Genomic DNA, 24,634 nt, shown 5'->3' on the forward strand with positions numbered 1-24,634 from the left:
ATACTCCCAGTGATAAGTTGTGCTGATAGAGATATATAAAATCTTTTTTTGAACAATACTTATGTTTTATATAGCTAATTGCTGTAAGTCCGTAACTAAAACCAAGATTACAGTAGCTTAATGCATAGAAGTTTAAAAATAAGTCAATTTTGTAACCTCTCCTTTGGCTTTTTGTTTGTTCACTTTCTACTGAAAAGAAAAAACAATTTTAAGGGGTGAATGCCTGTCCATGTCCATTCCTATCTAGCCTAGAGCAATTAATTGGCTGTAAGTCTTGTTGAGTGTAAGTCCCTCGGTCATAGGGAGTCCCACTGAGGGACAAGATGGACCTGGAGTAGGCAGCCATGTCACCCAGGCAATGCTATGGAACAAAATCAAAATTGGTGGCCATTGATGTTATCTCTGGCAAATCTTGGCCAGAAGGGGGAGAATGTAAACTAAAAATAAAACTCAAAGGCCTCGCCACCCACACTGCAACCATTTGAATGGACACAACCCCTCGGCCAGAGCACTCTAAAATTTAACCTGAAAGGCTGGTGCAGGTCATGATGGGAAGTGGAGGTCCAACATGCCTCATTATATCCCTCCAGTATTAACATCAACATAAACCTAAGTCTGATAAGAAACATTTACAATCTATTTTCTCTGAAGCCTTCATCTTCATGATAAAACATAGGTCTCCAAAACCCCTTAGCTTAACCCAAACATTCCTTTCTACCGATAATTACTCTTTCAACCAATTGCCAATCAGAATATGTTTAAATCTAACTATGGCCTGGAAGCCCTGGCCCTGCCTTTGAGTTGTCCCACTCTTCCAGATCCAACCATTGTAAATCCTACACGTACTGACTGATGTATTATGTCTCCCTAAAATGTATAAAGCAAGCTGTACTTCGACCACTTTGGACACTTCCTCAGGACCTCCTGAGGCTGTATCATGGGTGCATCCTTAACCTTGGCAAAATAAACTTTCTAAATTGATTGAAACTTGTCTCAGATAATTTTTGCTTTACACAGTTTACACCTAGTGGGGGTAGTTTAAGAGACACTTAGGATACATTATCTTGCTTAATCCTCATAGCAACTCTTAAAGGAAGTTGGAAGCTAAGAGATTTGCCCAAAGTGGTAAAGCCAAATCAGGTTTGGTTTAATAGGCAGGCCCTGGCACTGAGGTAGAAGTCTCAGTTTTCTGCTGCCACCTTCCAGAGAGCCAAGAGAACCCACTTTTGCCTTTTAAGGAAAGTGCCCAAAAGTTAGACGAGTTGGGAAGGTGACTACAGTATGCATCCATGAAGGGCTCTCTGGGATCTAATCATGTCTTAGCTTTGTCACTCATTAGCTTTGTAACCTTGGGCAAGTTACTGAGTCTTTCTGACCATAAGTTTTCTCATCTGCTTAAGAGAGTAGTAACGCTGTATTGAACTTCTATTGTTTTTTTTCTGAGTAACACCCAGTCTCACTTCTGCTTTTGCTTTCCCTATTCCCAGTTGGGAGAAATGGGGTGTAGGAGGCATGTTACTCTATCTAGCCAGTGACATGCTCTCTGGAAATGAATCTTCAGTGGGATAACCCAAAGATTACATTCCACTGGAGCTCATTCATCTAGAAGCCCTGACAAAAATGTCGCTGGTTTCTGCTCCTCAGACAAGGAGTCTTCTCCGCTCCTGACTAGTTATTTTATGACTAGTTCTGCTTCTCCTTCATTCTGTGAGCTCCCACCACAACCTGCCCCACCAAATCTAATAATTCCCTTTTTGTTTAAGTTAATTAGAGCCAGTTTTTATTGCTTGCGACAACAACAACAATAACAACAACAACAAAAACATTGATCCAAACACCTACCTTGCAATGTTGTAAAAATTAAATGATACGAAGTGTGTCAAATGCTTAGCCCCGTTCTGGCAAAGTGCAAGCAGTCAGTAAGTGGTGACAGTTGTCTGTAAGTCATCACTCGGGGCAGGACACAGGGAGGGAGAGGGGAGATTGTTATTGGGGTGCATTACACTGAGAAAAACCTTCCCCCAAGACATAGAAGGACAAACAGAAGTCCAGGCCATGATATGCTCATTTATTCCAAATGTCTTTATTGAAACAGAATGATAGAGCAAGAAATAATGAGGTCTGGGAGGATGTCTTTGGGTGCAGGATGGAGCCCAGACCCAGTGGTTACAGTGTGGAGCTCTCTCCCTGTCCCCTGACTCTGGCCAAGGAAGTGAACGCAAAGCAGCAGGGAGGAGGCAGGGAGGGCACGGCCCTCTGAGCTCTCCGCGATGGCTGGCGTAAGGTACCTCTGAGCCTTCTGGGCAGCCCTGCCTTCCCTACTCAGTCTTCCCGATCTTCTTGCCACATTTCTGTGTGGGCCAGCCTCCCGCCAGGGTACTCAGAGGCCGCTCAGAGGGCAGGGTTAGGGGTGGCAAGCAGCGGGACGTGGTCACAGCGGGTAGGGGGTGGCTGCCGCAGCAGGGAAGGCCGGCGACACAGCTCCCCATCCCGGAGCACCTCCGGCAGGAGCTTGCGCTTGGTTTCCGGCAGCAGCATAATGCTGAGAATGCAGAGGAGGGCGCAGGCCGCCAGCACCACGTGCTGTAGGAAGGCTCCATGGCCCATATGGAGGCGCTGGGCCGGGCCGCTCAGCCCCCCAAGCGCCCCTAGAGCCATGATCAGGCCCAGGCCGCGACCCCTGGGGAAGAAGGAGGAGGAGCTCAGCCCACAGCTGTGACCTTGCCCTGCCCTTCTCCCACAGCTCCCCCTCCTCCAGCCCACAAGCCCCGTCCTCAGGAGTGGGTTGGGGGAGGGGGAGGCCGAGGGTCCTGGCTCTGCCCCTGGGGGCACCCCTGCTCTCACCGGACAGTGGTGGGGATGACCTCAGCAGCAAGGAGGGTGCTGAGGATGGCGGCAGCTTGGGAGGAGAAGAGCCCAAGGACGGAGAACGTGGTGATGGCAGCCTCGTTCAGATCTGCAGACGCAAAAGGGATGATATGAATGGAGGTGGGGAGGTCAAGGCTCTCGTAGTCCTGGGTGTCATCCCCTTGGCTCTCTGTTCCCATGGCTCTAGCTGGGCAGGCTCTGGGCATTCAGTAACTGACTGGGAGAGCAGATGGGGCTGTGCGGCCTGGTGGAGGCATGTGGAAGAGCTGGACAGGGTCTGGGGCTTGTCTTGGGAGGCTTGTGCCAGAAGAAATGGCTGAGCCTGTCTGAAGCACCTCTGTTGGGGATCCCTTGTTGAGCCCACACTGTGGGAAAGGTAGGATGCTCACAATCCCACAGGCCCAGCAGGACCAGGGAAGCAATGCCGGTAAGGGTCATGGAGAGAAGAAGGATGCCCCGGCGGCCAAATCGGTCCACGGTGACCCCCAGGAAGACACAGGCCAGGGCTGCGGTGCCGCTGGCCAGCAGAGAGCACAGGTAGAAGTCCGATGGGCTTCCTCCTCCTCCCACAGGCTGGTAGCAGTGGCGAATGGCATGGGCAATGAAGCTGTGAGAAGGGGTGGGGAAGCAAAGAACAGAGTCTGAATCCCCTCGTGCAGCCTTCCACAGTGCTGATGGTCCTCTGCAGGGGTCCTTGGGCCTTCCCACCCGGCCAGCCCCCATTCCAGCTACTGGCCTGGCCCTCAGCCCAGACACCCAGGCTCACTTGGTGAAGCCCAGGATAAGCAGATTTTTCCAGATGTTGCGGTAGTTGAGGAGGGAAGCGAAGGAAAAGGAGGATGTTGCAGGGAGAGGGCAGGTATTCTCCAGGTCTTTGGGAGAGAGAGAGGAGCTGTCAGAAGAAAACCCTGAGAACCCAGGATCCTCCCACATGGGTGGTGGGGACCCTGGGAGAAGCTACAACCATGCAGAGGGCACCATCATGTGTGCAAGTGAAGCAACACTCACAGGGACCCCTATCTCTTACCCTGCAGGGCCTCCTGGGCCTCCTCCCCCAGCATCTGCCCATGGGGTCGGTTTCGTTCAGCCAGGATCCTCAGCACAGATTGAGCCTCCTCGATCTGCCGCTTCACTATCAGCCACCGTGCGGACTCCAGGAACAAACCAGGCCAGCTGGAGGCAAGGTGGAAGGGGTATACTGTGAGGTCTCCCTTCTCCTGATCTAGGGGCGGGAAACGTGCACCTCTGAGGGACTGGGGCTGGGGTAGGCCTGGACCAGGGGTGGTTGGAGAAGAGGAGGGGTCTCCGGGCTAGGGCTAGTTTGGAGGCAGAGATGGGAATTGCCAGACGACAGGTGAAGGGCAATACTGACCCATAAAACAGGAAGAGGATGCAGGGAGCGGTGATCATTCGCTGTAGGAATCGCCAATCCTTAGAGACAAGGGCCAGGCCCAGGAACAGGAAGTGCCCTCCCACCCCCACCAACTCCCCTGCCAGGGCCACCCGAAGCCTCTGGGTTGGGTCGCACAGCTCCAGGCCTGGAGATACAGCAGGGGTGGAGAGAGGAGAGGGAGGCCAGGGAGGAAGAAGACATAAGAGAGAAGAGGAGAGAGGGAGGGAGGAGGACAGAGAGTGAGATCAGACCCAGAGTGGAGGCTGCAGCCATTGCCTCCCTTGCTAACCTCTGGGTGGCAAGGATTGGGGAGATTGTTCAGCCCTCTCTCCTCTCCTGCTCAAACCTAGGAGGGCTCTAGGGCCAGAGTCCCTGGTGAGTGTTCAGCATTTCCAGTTTATAGGCCCTTTCCCATCAGGCCTCTTATTTGACCTTCACATCAACCCTTGTCCAAGGTCGCACAGCTAGGGACAATCCTTGTCCCTGGACTTACTACTGTCAGGGGAATAGCACCTTATCCCCTGGCAGCAGTAAGTCCAGGGCAAAGACTTAAAAGATTGTGGGGACAGGGAGATAGGTGCAGAGAGAAGCAAGAGCCCTGGATTCTTCAAAGGCCTGGGCAGAAAGATAGCTGAAATTCTAGGCAGCTGAAATGTGGCCTAAGGGGCAGTGGGGATGGCCTGGGGATGCAGGCAGGTAGGCATGAGACCCAAGGGAGGGAATTCTGGGAGGGTGCCACTTACGCATCAGGTAGACACCCAGGTCAACACCGGCAAGCAGAAAACCCAGGAGGAATCGGAGGGCCATGACGCCTGTGGAGGAGCCTGCAGCAGCCCCTCCTACTCCACAGGGTCCCACCAGCCCCAAGGTCAGCAACACAATCCCACGACGGCCAAACCTAGAAAGTGGGAAGGGCTTCTGGTCACCCAGACTCTCTGGTGGTGGGGGAAGTTACTGGGAAAGACCCAGCTGCACACTTTAGAGCTAGAGGTATGAGAATGAAGTTCTGGGAGCAAGAGTTGGAAAGAGGCTTGAGAAGATGGGAAGGGATGGGGACCATGGGTGGGTGATGCCTGGCTACTGGGCACTGGGGTGTGGTTGTGATTCTGTAAGAGGTGGGAACATTGACTCTTGGGCTATTGGTCAGAGATTAGGGCACTTGTCAATGGATGTGAGATCACTCATCAGAGGGGATGGGTAATTGCTTAGGGGATTTGGGACCATTCATCCTTAGGAATAGAGCTAATGGTCAGTGGGCATGGAGCTTGTCTTGCTTAGACTGTTCAGAGGAGATGTGGGAGGGGGGTTCACTGATATACGGAGTTGGAACTATTAACCTGTGGAGGGGAGGCCATTGGCCACTTGTGCATGGGGATACTACTAGTCAGTGAAGGTAAAGTTAATGACATTAGGGGACGGAGTAATTGATTTTTGGAGATGAGACCATTGTTCCATGGAGGTGGGACATTGGTCTATTAATACACTAAGAACGGTCAGGCTGAGCACGGTGGCTCACGCCTGCAATCCTAGCACTTTGGGAGGCCGAGGCGGGCAGATCATGAGGTCAGGAGTTCAAGACCAGCCTGACAAATATGGTAAAACCCCGTCTCTTCTAAAAATACAAAAATTAGCCAGGTGTGGGGGTGTGTGCCTGTAGTTCCAGCTACTTGGGAGGCTGAGGCAGGAGAATCGCTTGAACCCGGGAGGCAGAGGTTGCAGTGAACTGAGATTGCGCCACTGCACTCCAGCCTGGGCAACAGAGCGAGACTCCGTCTCAAAAAGAAAAAAAAAAAAAGAAAAGAAAAAAAAGAAAGAAAAAAGAAAGATCAGTGGGGACATGGACATGGGTCTATTAATCCATGGGGCAGGACTATTGATCAATGGAATGAATCTATTAATCCATGGGACTAATCCATAAGGATAAGGTCACAGACCAAGGGAGATGAGATGATTGGTAAGTGATGATAGTCACTGACTATGAGTTAGTGAAAACATGGTTACTGATCCTTGGAGGCTGGGCTATTGATCTTTGGGGAGAAGACCACTGATCTATGGAGATGAAGATAGGGAGCCTCTGGTCATTGGAAAGGGGGCACCAATCCCTGGGAGTTAGGCTATTGATCTAATGAGGTGGAGTATTTTTCTCATTAGATCAATGAGATCTATAGAGGATGGGCTTATTGGTTAATGTGCTGAAGGCTACGGATTTTAAGAGACCAAATTATTGATCTTTGGGGATGAAACCATTGTTCCATAGGAATGAGCTACTAGTCTGTGGCAATGAGGCCACTGATGCATAGGCATGGGCTACTGACCTGTGGGTTTAGGACCATTGGCCCACAGAGGTGTGTGACTGTTGGGCAGTGAGGATGGGTATTGATTTTAAGGAACTGGACTACTGAATGTTGGGATAGCTTTGATCCATAGAACTTGAGCTATTAATCCACTTGGATGAACTGTGGATCAATGGGGCTCAGTCTAATCATCCAGGAGGAAGTTTAGTGCAGTGAGAGCATCTGGTCAGTGGTGATGGTGACCAGAATCAGAGATGAGATTTTTTGATCTGTGGGAAGAGTTATTGGTTGCTGGGATTGGGCTGTTGATCTCTGGAGGTGAAGCTATTGACTCATGGAAATGGGGATTTTGGTGAGAGGATCTCAAAGACCTGAGGATCCATGAGGGTGTGACTTTTAATCTATGGGCTATTCACCTACAGAGGGTAGGGTCATTTGGTGGCAGGCATGGGACTGTGGATTATTGGGTCTGAGGATATTTTCTTTGGAGATAGTTATTGACTTGTAGGGGAGGGGCCACTGGTCAGAAATGAGGTAATTTGTTTGTGAAGTTGAACTATTGGTCAGTGGGAATGGAGCTGTTGGTGTTTAGGAATTAACATTGATCTTCAGGAATGAGGTCACTGAGATGGAGCTAACAGTCCATGTGAGCTGTTAGTGGGAATGACACTTTTCTCTTTGGAGATGAGGCCATTGATTAATGGATGGGGGGGCCACTAATTAGTGGGAATGGAACTAATAGTCCATGGAGGTCGAGTCATTCCCTTGCACGGAAGAGGTAGGGAAGGTGTATTTCTTGATGGGGAGTGAAGTTGAGACATGGGTAGACCATTGAATAGAAGTCCAGAGAAGACTGCAGGGTCCAGCGAATCGTCTTCGACCTCTTGTAAGCGCCCGCTGCTTGGGCTAGCTTCCCTAGCACCCCCTCCTTTCTACCAGCCCTGCCCCCACGACACCCCTCACCTGTCTGCGGGGTAACCCAGGAACAGGTAGCCGGAGGCAAAGCCCAAGATGAAGAGGATCTGCTCCAGGATCACCTGCCAGCCCAGGTCACACACCAGATCCCACTGGGGACGTGAGAAGGGTGCAGGGGGCGTGAGGCCCCGCCCTCGCAGCTCTCTGCCCGCCCCCAGACCCGCGGCCCGCCTGGCCGCCTCACCTGGCCGATGGCATTGGTGGTGAGCACGGGAAGGCCATTATAGTCCCAATCCTTGAGGCAATGGTTGAAGTCCGGCGGGGCGAAGCCGCTGCACGAGGGGTCGGTACTGGTGGCGACACGGCTGGCAGCGCTGGCTGCTAGGGCCGCGCTGGCGACGCTGACGCCGCTGGCATTGGGGGGCTGCTCCCAGCCAGAGGCATTCGGGGGGAAGGCCCCGTAGTGGCAATGCAGCGGGGGCGCCAGCGTGAAGATGGGGTCCGAGGCCATGCCCAGAGCCACGAAGAGCACGGGCAGGCAGCAGAGGCCGAGCTGCAGCTGCTGGCCGCCGCCCAGCGCCCCCACCTGGGCGAGCAGCGCCTCAAAGCTGAGGGGGCCTGGGGGCACGGCCAGCGACAGGCTGCTGCCCAGTCCGTCGCCGCCCGCGTCTCCCTCCCCCTCCCGCTCGCGCTCCCGCTCACCCTGCAGCTGCTCCGTGGGCACCGCATCTCCGAGGGTTCCGACCTGCTGTTGGGGGGCAGGGGGTGGCAGGAGAAGGGTGAAGCGGAGGAAACCGCAGAGCAAGGGCAGGGGGCAGGCGGGAGCGAGGGCTAGGAAGGCAGTCAGGGGCGGGGGATGCGCAGGAGGAAAATGAAGGGCGCTCCGCGGGGGCGGGGGTGTGGGGAGAGGATGGCGTCGCCACCTGGGGCTCGGGCACTTACTCCGTTGGAGGTGGGGGTGATCTCTACAGTGTTGTCGATTTTGCCACCGCCCCCGCCATTGGGCTCGGGGGTCCCGGTGGCCACCCGGGGAGCCAGCTTGCTGACCACAGGGGCCCTGCCAGCCCGCGCCGAAAGGATGCGCTGTCCTCTGGCCCAGTTGCGCGCCGACTGCCCGGACCCAGAGAGCCCGAAGAGATCCCGCTCCGCAGCTCTGCAGCCGCAGGCGCCTCCTTGGTCTCTGCGATCTCTGCGCTGCTTTCCCCTCCTCTTCCTCTAGACTCTCCTCCCCTTCCCACGTCAGCAGAACCTTCGGTCCAGACTCTTCGTCAGATAGAGGAAGGGGGGCCAGGGCCCAGGGGAGGGAGGGGAATGGGGCTCTGTCGTCTCTTTCCTGGGTCTGCAGGCCATTGCGGTAAAAAGCAAAAAAAGCTGAAGGATAGTAGCTAGTCCAGGCAGATGCCAGAGATTCTTCCTCTGCTTCCAATCATTTGCCACTACTCATTCATTTATTCATCCACCCGTTCACTAATCAGTAAAATTTAAGTGTCCACTACATTCCAGGACTTGCACTAGACTTTAAGGATAATAGGGTGGACAAGGTCTGCTTTGGAGACCATTACTCCAGGGAGACAGACATGTAAACTGGCTATTACAGTACAACTTATGCATATGGAAGACTGGCTTGGCCCTGTATTCAGCCCTAGCTTCAGTCCTCTACAAGGAGACCACTTCCTTGGGTTTCATCACTCCCATCCTGGTTGAATCTCCATTTCTCAACAGCATTTGGCACTGTTGACCCCCTCTTCCTTTAAACACTCCCTTCCTTTGCTGCTGAGTCTCTCCTGCTCCCCTTTTCTCCATTGCAGAAATCCTCTTCCAGCTCATGGCACTGGTGCTGAGCATGGGCAGACCATTATCATCCCGGTTCTTGAGGCAATGACTGAAGTCCAATGGGATGAAGCAACTGCAGGAGGGGTCTGTATTGGTAGTGACGAGGCTGGTGGTGCTGGCTTTTAGGGCCATTCCTGTCTGGATCATTTAGACACCATCGTTCAGTGTCTGGAATCCTCAGAGACTTAGTCCTAGGCCCTCCTCTCATCTCACACTGTCTCCACCTTGGGATCTTGCCTATTCCCACAGCTTCAAACACCACCCATACAAACAATACAAACCTGATGTCCAGACTGATTTCCAGCTTCCACCTCTGTTCTGAGCTCCAGACCCATGAAGCCACCTCTTATTTGACCTTCACCTTGGATCACTCACAGGGACTTCAAACTCAATATGTTCAAGACCAAATTTGTGCTTTCCCCCCATAACTTGGTTGTCTTCCACTGCTTTTTTCTGCAGTGAATGGCACCCTCAACATCACATTGTGGCCAAATGCTCAGGCAACATCCCTTAGAGCTTTCTCTTCCTTACCCATGTTGAATCCTTTACACAATTCTGCCCATTTTACTTCCTATATATTCTCAGATATCCCACATCTCTCCATCTCTGCCACTATTAGTCAAACTACCTGCTGTAAAGACCACTTTCGCCCCCTAATTCCTAACTGGTGTTCTGCATCCACTTTGTTTACACCTCCTTGCCACCCATATGTCATTTATAGTCAGATAGAATGATCTTTTCAAAATACAGATCTGGTCATGTATCTTTCCTGTTAACCAGTCTTCAGTGGTGTCTCCTCACTGTCAAAGTGAATATTAAAAATCTAGATACCTCATACATGGTTCTGCATGCCTGGTCACATGCTCTCTGTAGTTGCGTCTCACTTCTTTCCCCAAACTCTCTGCACTCCAGCCACAGACCTTCTAGTTTTCCCCAGTGCCATGAGGCCTTTGAACAAGCTCATTCCTGCACCTAAAAAACTTCTTAGTCACATTTTTCTCATCCTTCAGCTCTCAGCTCAAACATCTTTGCTACACAGGAGTCTTCCCTAACCTCTAGAATTGCTACTCAAAGTGTGGTTCATGGACCAGCAGCATACGTGGGAGCTTGTTAGAAATGCAGAATCCAAGCCTCACTGAGAGACCCTTGAATCATAATCTATATTTTAACCAGATCTCCAGGTGTAGGTATTATACATTAAAGGTAGAGACACACATCTCTAAGAGATTTGTTACCTGATAGGTACTTTATTCTCTAATCCTAGGTAAGGGCTAGAAAGGAGTGTTCTATCATTGTCAGCCAGGAAATCGTTCCCCCTTCTCTCCACTGAACCACACCTTTAACTTGTCTCCTCTGTTCAGAAATTTTCCATATACAGGAAACTCTTTTCTTGAGACAGGGTCTCACTCTCTTACCTAGGCTGGAGTGCAGTGGCTTGATCACAGCTCACTGCAGTCTCCACCTCCCTGGCTCAAGCAATCCTCCTACCTCAGCCTCCTGAATAGGTGGGACTACATGCACATGCCACCGCACTTGGCTAATTTTTTGATATTTTGTTGAGATAGGGTCTCACTGTGTGGCCCCGGCTGGTTTTATACTCCTGAGCTCAAGCCATCCTCTGGCCTCAGCCTCCTGAAATGCTGGGATGACAGGTGCGAGTCACTGCCCCCCGCCGAAACCTCTTTTCTAATGCATCAAGCAGCCTCCCACCACTTCCCCTCTCCCAACTCATTTCAGCATCTCTTCAGGTTTTACTATGGTGCTGCATAGCCAATATTCCTTGGGGATTTATCGTCTGACTCCTGGTGTCTGTCCTGGAATAATGATAATCACTTAATTTATACATTGTGGGGCTGTTCACATGCATTATCTTGTTAGGTCCTCACAATAACCCTGTAAGACCATTATGATCATGCTAATATTGAAGATGAAACCAGGACTTCAGAGGGACTGGCATGATTTACCCATGGATGAACAAGTACATGGCAGATCAGAGACTTGAACTGAAACCTCTGACTCTAATTCCAGGCTAATCTCTTGAAATTCTGTTTGGAAGACGATGGATGATGGACTTCAACACATGGGGTGAATTTTGTTGGCCCCAAAATCTGAAAGTGCATTTTTCTTTGAGAGTGAGATGAGAAAGGAACCTAAAGGGGAGGTGGCAAATGTGTGGGGGTGCCAACAGACTATGCCCCCAATCCAGTCATCATGCCATGGTAATATCTTGGGAAAGCAGAACTGAAGGAATTGATTGGTAGCTTGTATGTTTTCTCTTGTGGTAAATGGCTAGAATGATCTCCTATCTGAGCCATGGTCTCATCAATTTCACCAAAGTCCTGAGGACTGACCTTTCGACATCTGCCACTGTGGATCCTCCTGAAAATGGTTTGTCCAGAAGGATGATGCGCAGGTCATCCTGGGATGATCTACCTGGGAAGCTGAGAGAAAGGGCCTATACCCTCTTGGTGTCACCTAAGGAAGAGGGTGCCTAGACTGGCCAGCAGCAGTCTCCAGTTGGCCAGAGCTATCCTGTGGTGCAAAGCTGAGGCTGGGCCTTTAGTTGGGGTGGCCTCTCCAGGATGGCACATTTCAAGGCTCTTGTGTGGTCAGCTTCTCTCCACATTGACACCTCTCTAATGACATCATATGACAATGAAGTCTTGGAGGAAGGCCCTCAGGTCAGTCATTGGCATCTGCCTTCTGGGAATACTAGTCCTCAGACTCTCCTCTTCTGGGTAGCAGTTCGGATCTCACCTCCCAACCATCCTGTCTAAAGTCTCCTTCACTGGCCTCTCCCCTCATCTACTTAGTTTCTTCACACCATCCTGCCGACTTCCATCACCAGCAAATGTGAAATCTATGGCAGGTTTATGTTTTTATTTATGTATTTTAACTGACTTATTTGTGTATCCCACTAGAATGATACATTCACAATATACTTGCAGAACTGTGCCTGGCGCATCATGGGAGCAGAGAACTTGTCCAGTGAATAGTTGTTGAGGAAAGGAGCAAAATCTCCCCCAAATCCCTAAAGGCATCCTGTTCATAGTGTGTGTCCCATAGGTATGGCTGCTGAGCACCAGGGCTGCTCACCATGCTCCCAAGAAGCAGAGTCAGGGAGGCAGACTGCAGGGTTTATTGAGGTGCACAACCATGTCTGAGTCCCAGCTCTCTCCACCTTCTGTGGGGAGAAGCTCTCTGGTCTTCCTGAGACCTTCAAACTCTGGACAGTTTATGTCTTGCCCTCACTCTCAGCTAACAGTGCAGTGCTGATCTTCTAGAGCCAAGATATAGGAAAAGAGAGAGGCTCTATGTGGCCTCAGGTTTCTGCCACCTGACTTTTCATGGCCAGTCTTCCAGAGGTGGGTGGCAGTGCAGTGACCTCCACCCTAGGCTGAGGAGAGAAGAGTCCAGTTCCTCACTGCCCCAGAGCCTAGTACCTGCTCCTGACAAAGCAGGGAATAATATTAAATATAAATAATTTATACAAAATGGCTCATACAAAAAGCTGTGGGTTAGGGGGAGAAGACACCTCTGTGAGAGGTTGAGATGAGCAGAAAGGGCAGGAAAAGGGAAAGATACCCCCACTTCTCCTAGTCCCTTAACAAAGCCCTCCAGCCACCCAAGGCCTAGAGGGGGGCTTTGGCAGACAGGGGAGGGACAGGGCTGTGCCAAAGGACCTTCAGGGAGCCAGGCTAGTGAGCAGGGTGGTGAATCGCAGGGCCTGCCCTGCCAGTTCTGTTACACACTGCATCATCTCTTGGACGGCAGGGCTGGATGGGTAGCCCAGGGCAGCTCCCTTGACAGCCAGCACAGTGGCCCGCAATGCCTGGCCTAGTGCTGTACCTCCAGTCCTAACCTGTGCTCTCAGAGGGGCAGAGGCTGCCAGCCGGCCTAGGGTGTCCCCAACAAACACTAGGCGATGAGCAGCCACCACCACCCTCTTGCTGTGGGGCACGAAGAGTCGCGGGGGCTGATTAGCCTGGGTACTGGACATCAGGGCTGCCACGGCCACTTGCAGGGCCGAGTAGTGGCTCTGGCATTGCCCAGCATAGAAGTGCAGGAGCTGTAGATCTCCGGTGGACAGAACCAGTGGCTCCCCTGGGGACAGGGCCTCCTGAGGGGCAAGAGGAGTGGTCAGAGAGAACATTCTCATCAGTGCCATTTCCTCCCTCACTTCTTTTCTCCTTCCTCCCTTTCTTCCCAAGGGCGATCCTTTTAGCTCTTACCTCTGCCCATCGGAAAGTTTAGATTCTAGAGAGAGCAGCAGTGAAGTGCCCACACTTGATATCAGATAGATCTGGATTCAAACAACCTCAAACTTGATTTCAGACAAGGCTTTGAACTTGGTTTCCTTAACTCTAAAACAGGGAGTCTAGTACTGCACTGTCCAATATAAACATAATGTGAACCACATGTGAAATTTTAGATGAGTTAGTAGCCACATTAAAAGTGGTAAAAAAAACAAAACAAAACAAAACCCTGATATATTTTATCTGACTCCAAATATAAAAATGTTATAATTTCAACATGTAATCAATATGAAAATTATTGAGATTTTTCCCATACTGAGTCTGCAAAATCCAGGGTGCGTTTTATATTTGCAGCATATTTCAACTTGAACTAGCCATATCTCGAGTGCTCAATAGCCATATGTAGCTAGCGGCTACTGTACTAGATTGTGCAGTTCTAGTATGTACCTCATGACGCTGCAGAAAAGATCAATTGAGATAATATAGAGAAAGGCTTATCACAGTGCATTGCACACTGTGAGCACCAGATGCGTATTAACTGCGACTATGATTAATACTAACACATGCAGCATGCCTAGCACAGGGTCTAGCACTTGGTAAATACCTGATAAATAGTAGCTATTGTATTGCAACCATTCTACACAGGTTTGAGGAAACCACCTCACTTTCTGAGGCCTGGAGAGATTAACTGACGGCTTCAAAGCCCCTGGCTTCTCAGTAGTGGAGCTGGGATTAGAAGCCAGGTCTCTTAGGAGCCCAGGAATTCACAGTTGGAAGGAGGCTCAGAAGTCCCCAGGCCTAGCTCTGACCCCACAACTCAGAAACTTTCTGCTCTCCTGGCTGCTTGATTTTCTGACTCCTCTCCAACACATTCTTTCCCCTCTTTCTGAATTCCTAACATCCTCTTCCAGGTTCCAGTTCCTTCCTGTAGATTTCTAACATGCCCTCCACTCTGTCCCTGGTTCCTGTGAACTCTCACTCCATCCTAACCTATTTCCTTCCATGGATGATGGCTCAGTTCTTCTCCCAAGTCCCTGTTCCTCCCTCCCCAGCCCCCTTCTCTAGCACCATTCCCGCCAGGGTCACCTGCAGCGCCGGCATTCCCCTCTCCGGCAGTTCAGGATCCCTTGTGCAGGCCTGATCCGGGGGCCTAGATCCCTGAGCTTTGTCCATGCCCTGCAGGGGGGCATGAGGTCTTAGTGCTGGGGTGGGGGAGTAGGACGGGGTGGCTTCTGTGGCCCTTCTGCCCCTTCCCAGCCTCCCTTCCTTCCCAAGGACACTCCTGTTATCAGAGGTTGTAGTCCCTTGACTCCAGAGAGCTCTGGTGGCCCCAGGCTGGGTCTAGGAGGAACAGTGTGGCACTAGTACAAGTGTTGTGGCCAAGTACTGGGGTCCCAGGCTGCAGGATAGAGGGCCAGGGGAGAAGGAAGGGGGACAGAAGGGAGGCAGGGAGGCTCTGCTTCTGTGCCCTAGGTCTCCACACTCCTCCCCTGGTACTCCTGGGGTCCGTCCTGGTGGGGCTGCCCGGGGACGCTCACCTTCAGGTGGACATAGTCATACTCCTCGGCCATTGGAATGCCCTCGTACTCATTGTGGTGTCCTGCTGGGTCATCTTCCATCTCCCTGCCCTCTGGATCCCCCTCGACCTTGGGGCCCCCATAGCCAGGCAGGCGGGGTGGGGGTGGGGGCAAAGGCCGGTCCTGGATGCTGCCCTTCCGTCCTGGGGCAGGAGAGGGCACTGGGGAGGGGCTGGGGGCCTCAGGGACAGGCAGGGCAGGCAGAGGGCGGCGGGACAGGCTCTCAGCTGAGGGGAGCCGGGGCCTGTGTGGAGGTGGGGGGCTTCTGGCCAGAAGCTGGGCCAGGGTGTCCTGGTCATGGGAGGCCAGCGCTCCAGGGGGCTCTGGAGAAGGGGGAGCCTCTGGCCCCAGCAGAGGCACATCGTAGATCCCCTCATCAGTGCCCCCACCTTCCCCATCTGCCAGCAGTTCCTCGGGTGCTTCATACAGATTGAGTAAGGCTGACGCTCGTTTCAGGTTGGAGGGGGCAGCGTAGATGGGGGGCCCTGGTTCCCGGCCTCCTTCCCACTCCAGATCTGGTTCCAGCTCTGCAGGTGGCTTTGGGGTCAGAGGCACATCATAGGGAGCATCATCCTCTTCAGGGGGCTGCAGGGCAACCCGGGTCAGAGGGTGGGAAAAGGAGGCAGGGCAGTCATAGGGGCTACTGGAGAGCACCCGAAGGGCGGTAGGGGGCACATCGTAGACCTGTGGAGAGGAGTGGTCAGTCATCTGTCAGCTCAGCAATGAACCCTCCCTTGGGGCGATTTGTCTCCCACCCAACTTACACAGGGACCTCTAGGCCTCACCTCTAAGACATCTCTGGGAGCAGCCAGCTGGGTACCACTGGCTCTGGGGATCTTGTAGATGGGGTCAGGAGAGGGTGGGCAAGGTCCAGCTGGAGGTCCTGAGGTTGGACAGGGCCGAGCTGGGGGCGGCACCACATACACCTGAGGGATCAAATAGACGGGGGGTCAGGAGGAACGCAGTGGGCAGTGATCAAATAATGTCTGAGTGCGAGGAGCTTACAGACCTTCCAACTCCCCCTGTACCTAGAGGGCCAAAGCTCAGAAAGGTTGGTAGACAGGTTTTGGCCAGCGCAGAGCAGTGAAGAGCTGTGGCCTCAGGGCTCTTCCTGCCCACCTGCTGCAGGCCCTGGGTGGGGCTAGTCAGGGAGGAATGGGGCTCTTCTGGCTTGGGGTTGGGGAGGCTCCCACTCTCACCTCCTGGTCCTCATTGCTGTGATCTGGGGCTGGATATGGTGAGCCAAGCTGGGCTGGGGGTGCAGGAGAGAGGCCAGGCTTGGGTGCTGGGCCAGCAGGCAGGAGCTTCACCCTGTTGGCGGGCACAATGCCCTGCTGGCCGTGTAGGGAGCAGAGGCACCAGCCGTCCAGTCCACCAGCGCCCTCTCTCTGCAGGACCCGTAGGACGTCCCCTCGGCGGAAGGACAGCTCCTGGGGGGACTCAGCGGTGTTGTCATACAGTGCCCGGGCCAGCTGGGCCTGGTGGGGGAGGTGGGAGTGGGGAGAAGGGTCTTCAGACCCCTTTCAGGTCATGTCATCCCCTGCTCAAAACCCTTCGGAGCTCTGCATTTCCCTCAAGCTAAAAACCTACACTCTGGATGCAGCTTTCTGCCTGGGCCCTAGCTTCTCTCCAGCTTCATCACCTGCATTCTCCCACTTCCTTTCAGTTCCTTCAGCTAGATCAGTTCTCCTCAGAGAGGCCGATTTTTTACTTTTCTCCCCACCCCATTCTCTGTTCGTCTCCACCTACTGTTCCTGTCCTCATACTTCATACTATTTGTCTATTTGCTTTTTTTATATCGATTTCTTCCCTTATATTGTAAACCCTATGGACAAGGGAACTGCTATGTTTGTAGTCCTTGCAATAAGGCCTGACCTGGAATTGGTCAATACACATGTTGAATGAATTTCTTCCAAAACATATGAAGCCCTGCTACAGTCTCTCATAGAATCTCCTTTACCTTCTCTCTGTTCCCAAGTCATTATCCCTCACTAGCAAAAGGTTAGCTTAAGCAGCCGCAGAGACCCCTCATTCTGAGAGACTGGGAGAGGCCTAGTCCAGACAGTGTGCCTAGGCATAATAAGAAAGAAAACAGAAACAAAGCAATTGTTTGCTCTCAGTCTGAACAAATAAGATTCGACCAGAAGAGGCTGAGGTTACCATGGAGAAAAGTGTGTATTCTTGTGTGTGTGTCACCACTGCCTGGAATCTACCAGCAGGCATCATCATTTAGCAACGGGCCCTTCCACTGAAGGACAGAGTGTGTCTTTGTGTGTGTGTGAAGGGGGTTGGCAGGCCAACCAAAAGGAAACATGTATCATCCTGTTTCCAGTCCTGTCTGGTGGGGGCTTATAAGCTTTTTCCATCAAGGGCCACAGGCTCAAGTAATAAGTCACAGGTACCAAGTGCAAACAATGTTTCCAGACACTGTGCAAATCTCTGCATTAATCAATTCATCTCATTTAATTCCCACAACAACCTTACGAGGGAGGAACCGTCCTTACCCCATTTTGGAAAGAAAACTGGAAGAGGGAGGTTAGTACTTTGTCTGATGCCATATCGCTGGCACAGCTGGTGGAGCATAATCTGAACCCTAAACTGCTTGATCCCAGAGCCTGTGCTCTCAATTACTTGTGCTACTGCTTCTCCACAATCACAAATGTAGAAATCTACTTAAAAGAAATAGTAGTAACAGTGGCTGAGAAAGTCCCTAACTCAAAAGCAAGTCAAGCACACAGAAAGGCCTTCTTATATCCAATTTCCCTTTGCTATAACCCTTCGCAGTGCTCTTGCTCCATGATGTCTTTTGGTAGAATCAAGCTTAAACCACTCAAAACGTACAATGACATTCAGCTTCAGTTTTGATTGCTAAATGATGATGCTTGCTGGTAGGGTCCCAGGCAGTGGTGACTTACATGTAGTGTTGGACAGCAGCTAGTTAGGCATTACTAGCCAGGCAGCCAAATGGACCGACTAATGCAGTAAAAAAATCTCAAGTTAAATATCTCAGGCAGGCTGCCACCAGACCCTGGGGAGAAGGGTGCCCTGCTAGAGCCAGCAGGAGTGCATATTCCTCTTGGTTGATGTTTCCCTCTGGTGGTGAGGTTGTCCGGCCCCTCATGGCTGGGTGATTTTAACAACAAATTGACTCCTCTTGTTGCCTGATTCCCAACCCGTCAAACCATTTTCTGATTATATTTTGGTTTCTAAAGGATATTGTCCCACACAAAGAAACACGCTAACCAGATGACACAAATTCCCGGTTAGTGCTGCACTTTTCTTTTTAGTTGTAAATTATAAATCAGTCTTTTGGATCTAGCCAGGGGATTAAAAGCACAGTTCTAGAGGCAGACCTGGGGTTGAGTCTTGGCTGTGTCTCTTTCTTTTAAACATTTTATTTAAAATATTTAATTATTTAGAGACCAGCTCTTGCTCTGTGGTCCAGGCTGGAGTAAAGTGGCACAATCATAACTCACTGTAACCTCGAATGCCTGGGTTCAGCATCCTAAACAGCTGGGATTACCGTTGCGACCCACTGTTTGGCGGTCTGTCCCTTTCTAGTCAGGTGCCTTTGGGCAGATTGTTTAATCTTTCTGAGTCTCAGTTTTCTGCTTTGTAGAATTCGTATGCATGTATCCATTTTCAGATAATAACGGTACTACCTGCACAAGGTGGTTGTGAGAGTTGCATGAGATAATGCATAAAGAAACTATGACAAAGCGTAGCACAGGGCCAGGTGCAGTAAATGCTCAATAAGTAATAGCTGTTATTAGAATCCTGTGAGTTTGATTAGCATAAATGCCCCTGACCATAAAAAGAAAAATCTACCTTCTTGGGACTACAAAGCTGACTAGCTGGCTCCTGAACCAGCATCTTTATGCCAGAGTACTCCCAGAGGTACTCTATCTCCAGAGGGCCTCCGTCCCCACTCTGAGCTAGGGTTTCCTGGCCATTGTTACAGATTGAGGAACTAAAAGGAGTTTGGGGCCAGGTGCGGTGGCTCATGCCTGTAATCTCAGCACTTTGGGAGGCTGAGGCAGATGGACTGCTTGAGCCCAGGAGTTTGAGACCAGCCTGGGCAACATGGCAAAACCCCGCCTCTACAAAAAATACAAAAATTTAGCCGATGTGGTGGTGCATGCTTGTAGTCCCAGCAACTCGGGAGGCTGAGGTAGGTGGATCACCTGAGCCCAGGAGGTGGAGGCTGCAGTGAGCCATGATTGTGCCACTGCACTCCAGCCTGGTGACAGTGTGAGACCTTGTCTCAGGAAAAAAAAAAAAAAAAAAAGGAGTGGCCGGGCGCGGTGGCTCAAGCCTGTAATCCCAGCACTTTGGGAGGCCGAGACGGGCGGATCACGAGGTCAGGAGATCGAGACCATCCTGGCTAACACAGTGAAACCCCGTCTCTACTAAAAATACAAAAAACTAGCCGGGCGAGGTGGCAGGCGCCTGTAGTCCCAGCTACGCGGGAGGCTGAGGCAGGAGAATGGCGTGAACCCGGGAGATGGAGCTTGCAGTGAGCTGAGATCCAGCCAATGCACTCCAGCCTGGGTGACAGAGCAAGACTCCGTCTCAAAAAAAAAAAAAAAAAAAAAAAGAGTCCCCACTGAGAAGGGACCAGAAAGCAAGTGACGGCCTCGCTTCCCTGGGAAGCTTAGGCAGGACCTAGAAGAGGGTGGAAGGGGAACAGAGCTGCCTGGATTCAGACTGCATAGACTGTAGAACAGAAAACCGAGGTGGGGCTGTAGAGCGCTCCTCCTTGGTGTTAAGTTTGAGTTCTGTCCAATGGGGCCAAGCCTCTGGGCCCTGCCACTGCAGGACAGAGTTGTTGATGGGCTGATTGATGATGGGTGTGGCCACTCCTGCTCTATCCCCCAGCGGTCCAGCTGACTGGTGAGGGAATGGCCAGCCTAATGTGGGTGGCAGAGGGCCTCTGTGCTCTCTGGGAGGCCTCCTCCCACTGTCCCATCATGCCAGCTGTCTCCTCCCTTTGTCCTGATCCCTGGAAAGTGGCCTGAGGCTGGCTGACATCACCTCCCCTCCTCCCTCTGTCTTCTCTTTCTCCTTCCTGATCTCCCTCCTTTGGTCTATCTCCCTCTTTTCCCTATCCCTCGTCTCGAGATAGGCCTCCTTGGGTCCTTCAGCCTCTCGTTTTTCGTTTTCCGTGAGCCACTAGGTCCTTTCAGCCCCCTCCAAACCTTTTACTTGCCTCCCAATCACAAGCCCCTGCCAACCACCAGTGGCCATCTGTTCCCGCCCAAAAGAAGCAGATAGGACTCGGGCTACGCTTGCCCCCTCCCCTCCATTCAGGCGCAGCCTCTAGTAAGAAAAAGGAGAACGGGAGGGGGCGGGGAAGAGGGGAGAGCCCGGAGCCAGGAGGAGCAGGGGATGAGGAGTGAGAGGGAGAAGGGAAACAAAAGTGAGAGGAGGGGGACACAGCCTCCTGGAGAAGAAAGGGACCAAGGAGAGAGACAAAGAGAGGGCAGAAATAAAGTGACAGGAGCGCAGGGCAGGCCGTGGAGGTCTCTCCCCCGCAGCCTCCTCTCCCTGGTGGACTCACCGACGTGGCAATGGCCATGGCTTTGGCCTCCCGCGCAGCCTGCCTCAGGCCAGGCTCGGTTTTGCTGACTTCAGCGGTGGCTGCCCCGCACCATGATCCGCGGCCTCTAGCCCCCAGCTGTGGCGCCTGAGTCGTGGCCTCCGCCAAGGTTGGAGGAGGAGAAAGAAAACCCACAAAACTTCCCAAATGAGAGGCAGGCTAGCCAGGCAGGAGGAGGAGCGGGGCGGGCCGGGGCGTCGCTGCGGGACGGCATCCAAGGGCGCGCGCTGCGTGCTGTCCCCGCGGCCTCCCGGGCGCCACCACCTCGTCCAGTCCCCAGGAGCTGCCCGCCCTAGGCCGCGGGGGCGCCCCGGGCTCGCAGGAGCCGAAAGTTCCCTTCGGGGGCCGGGGCAGGTGAGCAGGCGGGCGCTGGGCTGCGCTCGACGCCTCTCCAGGCCGCTCACGAGAGCCTCGAGGGCTGGGAGAAGCCGCTGGGGCGGTTGGGCTGGACGAGCGAGTTTAGGGGCCAACCCTCTCCACCCGCCGGCTGTGCTGCAGAGCGGTGCTCCCAGGGCTTGGGTCTGCGGCGACCCCGCTGGGAGGGAGGGAGAGCGAGAACTTAGACGTTTGTCCCAAGTTGCCCGGAGCCAAAGACCCCCGAGAGCGTGGCTGTGGGGCTGGGTCGCTGGAGTGGCCGCTTCTGCCCAAACACTCGCACCCCCGGCGGCGCGGCGGTTTTCACGCGCGCACTCACTCAGCGCGCCCGGGGGTCTGAGGTCGCCGCCACCGCGCCTCACCCCGAGCAGCAGCAACCAGCACACAGGCACCACTGGAACAGGCGGGACTGCCTTCCCGACGCGCTGCCCGCGCCCAAGCGGCAGAGGGGCCCAGCCCCCTTCCAGTCCTTGGCTCCAGGGCGCAAGGCCACAAGCTCCTGCTCCCACCCTCGGCCCCTGGCACCCGGCGCCGGCCCCGCCGCCCCCTCTCACAGGCACCCTTGGCAGGACCCCGCGGCGCGCCCCACAGCTTGGGGGCAGCTCCCAGGTGTCTCTGGGAAGGGAAAGAAAGGCCACAAAGCAAAAGAAGGAGCAAAGAGAAGGCAAAGGAGGAGCAGGGTCCCGGGTCCTGCGGACTCGCCTGGGCTGGGGGTGGGGACACTGAGAGGGCTGCGAAGGCTCCGGGGGTCGCGCGTGGCCCCCAGGCTCACCCCTGGCCCGCGGCTGCCCTTCCCTCCCCTTCCTGGGCTCCTGGCCCCTCTCAGTGCTGTTCCTTTCTCCTCCCCTCAGGCCCTCTCCTCTCCGGCGCGGGGCTCAGTCCTGGGGATTAAGAGAAAGGAGGGAGGGGAAAGGGGAGGGGAAGGGAAGGGGCGGAGGAGAAAGGGGGACGATCCTTCCAAAGGCGGGTGTTGAGTTTCAGCTCAGGACCCTCGGGTCCAACTGCCTGTGGTACCCCTCCCCCACCCGTTCCCGCCCTGGCCCTGCCCCAGTCCCCGGCGCCTTCCTCCTCTGGACTCCGCTGCAGGCCTCGCTCGCGGCAGTCCGGTCGGCTTTCTCCGGGAGCTTTCCTCTCCCCGCCACGCCCCCGTCTCCCCCGCTGGCCCCGCGCCTCCCGGCCTCCCTTTCATTAGCCCCACATCTGTCTTTCCCCAGGGAGGGAGCGCGCGCCTCCAGCCCAGCGGGGCCCTTAGCAGAGCCTCTCCAATCCTCGGTGCCTCCCCTGCAGGGCAGCGGGGTTCGCTGGGCCGTTCTTGCGGGATACAGGGCGGGAGTCTGGCGCTGGACGTGGATTCTGGCCCTGGTGACAGAACATGAAGCAGGGCGTCTGGCCCCAGAGCTGCAGGCGGGCAGGTTGTGCGGCCTCTTACGCTCCTCTGCCAGTCTGGGCCTGTCGGCCTCTTCAGCCTGGCTCGCTCTTGCTGCTATGAGGAGAGGACTGGGGACCGCTGGCACAAAAGTTGCTAGAACTCTTTCAGAGAAGCTGGGATCTAGCCCCGCCAGGAGTTTCCACTGAAAGGACGGTGCTCCTAACCCCCCACAGCTCCTCTGCCCTGGGATAACTCCTTAGTGTGTGCTGCTTCTCTGGACTTTTCCTTTGGGACACACACATCAGGGCCTGTCAAGCTTGAGTGACACCTACCTTCTTGCATTTTTGAGGTTCCTGGTATTTAAAAAGCAAGATGATAAACAGGATTGAAAGCTGTGGTATATTTTGGATGTTTACATTGAACAAATTAACCCTTCAAACACATATGTAACCTTATTGTGTGTATGTGCATAACCTTATTTGGAGATAAGATCAGAAATGTAATATAAGGCCTTTGGTGAACTTGAGGACCTGAACAGATAACCCCGCCCCAATATTCCACAGACCCACACATCTAGGCATTTCCTAGGACAGTGTGGTCAGGACACCTGCTCCAGCTCCTTCCCCACTCTATTGCCTGGGCACCTGTGAAGAAACCTCTGCGTGAAGGGTGTGGTGGAGCCTATGGGGTGGAATAGGGAGAGATTCTGGGATAAACATGGGGATGGGGATGAACTGTGTTGGCTCTAGGCTGGCTGTCTGTGATGGAAGACTCCTGAATAGTTTCCAACTCCACTAGGATGGCAGAGGAACTTTTAAATTTCCAGGGAGATCTCCTGCTTCCCAGCTCCAGTTAGGTTGGAGGTGGCCACTAGGGAAGATTTTCCAACCTCTTCCAGACGCCAGCCCTGGGGTACCTGGCTGTCAGGCACATAGATATCCAGCTGCTGGGGAGTGACTTGGTGTGATCTCTGCCCAGGGGACTGCCAAGGCAAATTGGGGTCCAAGGTGGAGGCGGTCAGGAAACCCTGTCTTCAAAGATGAATGCCTTGACTGGCATGAGGGGAAATAGATGGAGGCCAGAAAAGGCTAAGCAGGAAGGAAGCTGCTAGGACCAGGCAAGGTGGTGGCTTGGGAGATGGGCAGGCAGCTTCCCTGCCCGGGGAAGGGTAGAAGAGGGACAGCAGAGGGCAGACCAGTGGGAATAAGACTGCTTCTGGAATACCCAGGTGTGGAATGTAGCCAGTCAGAGTCACACAACTAGTTAATCCTACTTAACTAGCTGTGTGACCTTGGTCCAGCTATAGGGCATCCGAGTCTCAGTTCCTCCTCTGTGGCAGTGACTTTGGTGAGGAGTATGCTTATGTAGATTGCCAGGCACAGTGCTTTTCTTCCGTGGCTTTTCCTCTTTACCTTGGCTTTCCCTCTGACTTGTGCTTTCCTGAAAGCTGAACGTGTTCGTTGTTGAGGGCAGGTGAGGTGGGAGAAAACCCAGACTTGGCAGGTAGCTGAGACCCTGGGTGGGTGGCAGCCTCAAGCAGCAGGTCTTCAAGGTTTGCCCTTGCCATATTCAGGGAGAAGAAAGGAAGGAACCCCTCCATCTGGCTTCCTGGGTCCTAGTCTTTTCTCCCATTCTTTCCCCTTCCCTGCAGGTCCAATGAGCTGGTTTTTTCCTCAACTGACCCCAAGACTTCCTGGACCTCTCCTTGTTTCCCCTGCTACCCAAAACTTCTTGGGTGCTCACCAGTTCTTTAGTCCTCCTCTCTTTGGACCCATAGCACCCAGATTGCCTGGGTTCTAATTCTGGTTCCAACACTGGCTCGTTACCTTGGCAAGTTCTGTGACTTCCTGGAGCCTCTGGTTCCTTGTCTGTAAAGTGGGAGTGTTAATCAAACTTTTAGCATTTACTTGTTATGAGGATTAAGAGAATCCCAAGAACAGTATCTGGCCCATGAGGTGCAAATTCTGGACAAAGGCAACTACTATTATTGTTATTTGGTGATGGCCCTGTGGTGGCACTAGCACGTCAAGGACATGGTGCCTGTCCTCAAGAAATATATCATGTAGCTCATGCTTGAATCCAGTCAATACCTTCCTGCTGACCCTGGAATAAAATCCAAATGCTCCGTGGTAGCCTGGAGGACCCTATGTGATCT

At 53.2% G+C, this 24,634-nt stretch overlaps 2 protein-coding genes across 5 annotated transcripts; both read right to left on the minus strand.

Moving 5' to 3' along the window:
* Nucleotides 1-2,059: 2,059 nt before the first annotated feature.
* On the minus strand, nucleotides 2,060-8,646 carry SLC22A17 (solute carrier family 22, member 17). Of its 2 annotated transcripts, none has more exons than XM_011990677.1 (9): nucleotides 7,715-8,646; nucleotides 7,519-7,622; nucleotides 5,005-5,159; nucleotides 4,241-4,406; nucleotides 3,896-4,041; nucleotides 3,635-3,740; nucleotides 3,258-3,475; nucleotides 2,845-2,956; nucleotides 2,060-2,680 (listed from the first exon to the last, which is right to left on the minus strand). In XM_011990677.1, exons 1-9 carry the CDS (start codon nucleotides 7,979-7,981, stop codon nucleotides 2,392-2,394), a joined length of 1,563 nt encoding a protein of 520 aa, XP_011846067.1. In that variant the 5' UTR covers nucleotides 7,982-8,646; the 3' UTR covers nucleotides 2,060-2,391. The 2 variants fall into 2 exon arrangements, with proteins under 2 accessions (XP_011846067.1, XP_011846066.1); XM_011990676.1 differs by having other exon boundaries at nucleotides 3,204-3,475.
* A 3,518-nt stretch (nucleotides 8,647-12,164) lies between these two features.
* EFS (embryonal Fyn-associated substrate) lies at nucleotides 12,165-21,441 on the minus strand. Of its 3 annotated transcripts, none has more exons than XM_011990680.1 (6): nucleotides 20,697-21,322; nucleotides 15,922-16,062; nucleotides 15,704-15,820; nucleotides 15,098-15,475; nucleotides 14,646-14,735; nucleotides 12,165-13,423 (listed from the first exon to the last, which is right to left on the minus strand). In XM_011990680.1, exons 1-6 carry the CDS (start codon nucleotides 20,712-20,714, stop codon nucleotides 12,989-12,991), a joined length of 1,179 nt encoding a protein of 392 aa, XP_011846070.1. In that variant the 5' UTR covers nucleotides 20,715-21,322; the 3' UTR covers nucleotides 12,165-12,988. The 3 variants fall into 3 exon arrangements, with proteins under 3 accessions (XP_011846070.1, XP_011846068.1, XP_011846069.1); XM_011990678.1 differs by adding an exon at nucleotides 16,336-16,614 and having other exon boundaries at nucleotides 15,098-15,820; XM_011990679.1 differs by having other exon boundaries at nucleotides 15,098-15,820; nucleotides 20,697-21,441.
* Between the last annotated feature and the right edge of the window lie 3,193 nt (nucleotides 21,442-24,634).

This window comes from Mandrillus leucophaeus, unplaced genomic scaffold (assembly GCF_000951045.1).
Source record: "Mandrillus leucophaeus isolate KB7577 unplaced genomic scaffold, Mleu.le_1.0 Scaffold380, whole genome shotgun sequence".
NCBI lineage: Eukaryota > Metazoa > Chordata > Mammalia > Primates > Cercopithecidae > Mandrillus > Mandrillus leucophaeus.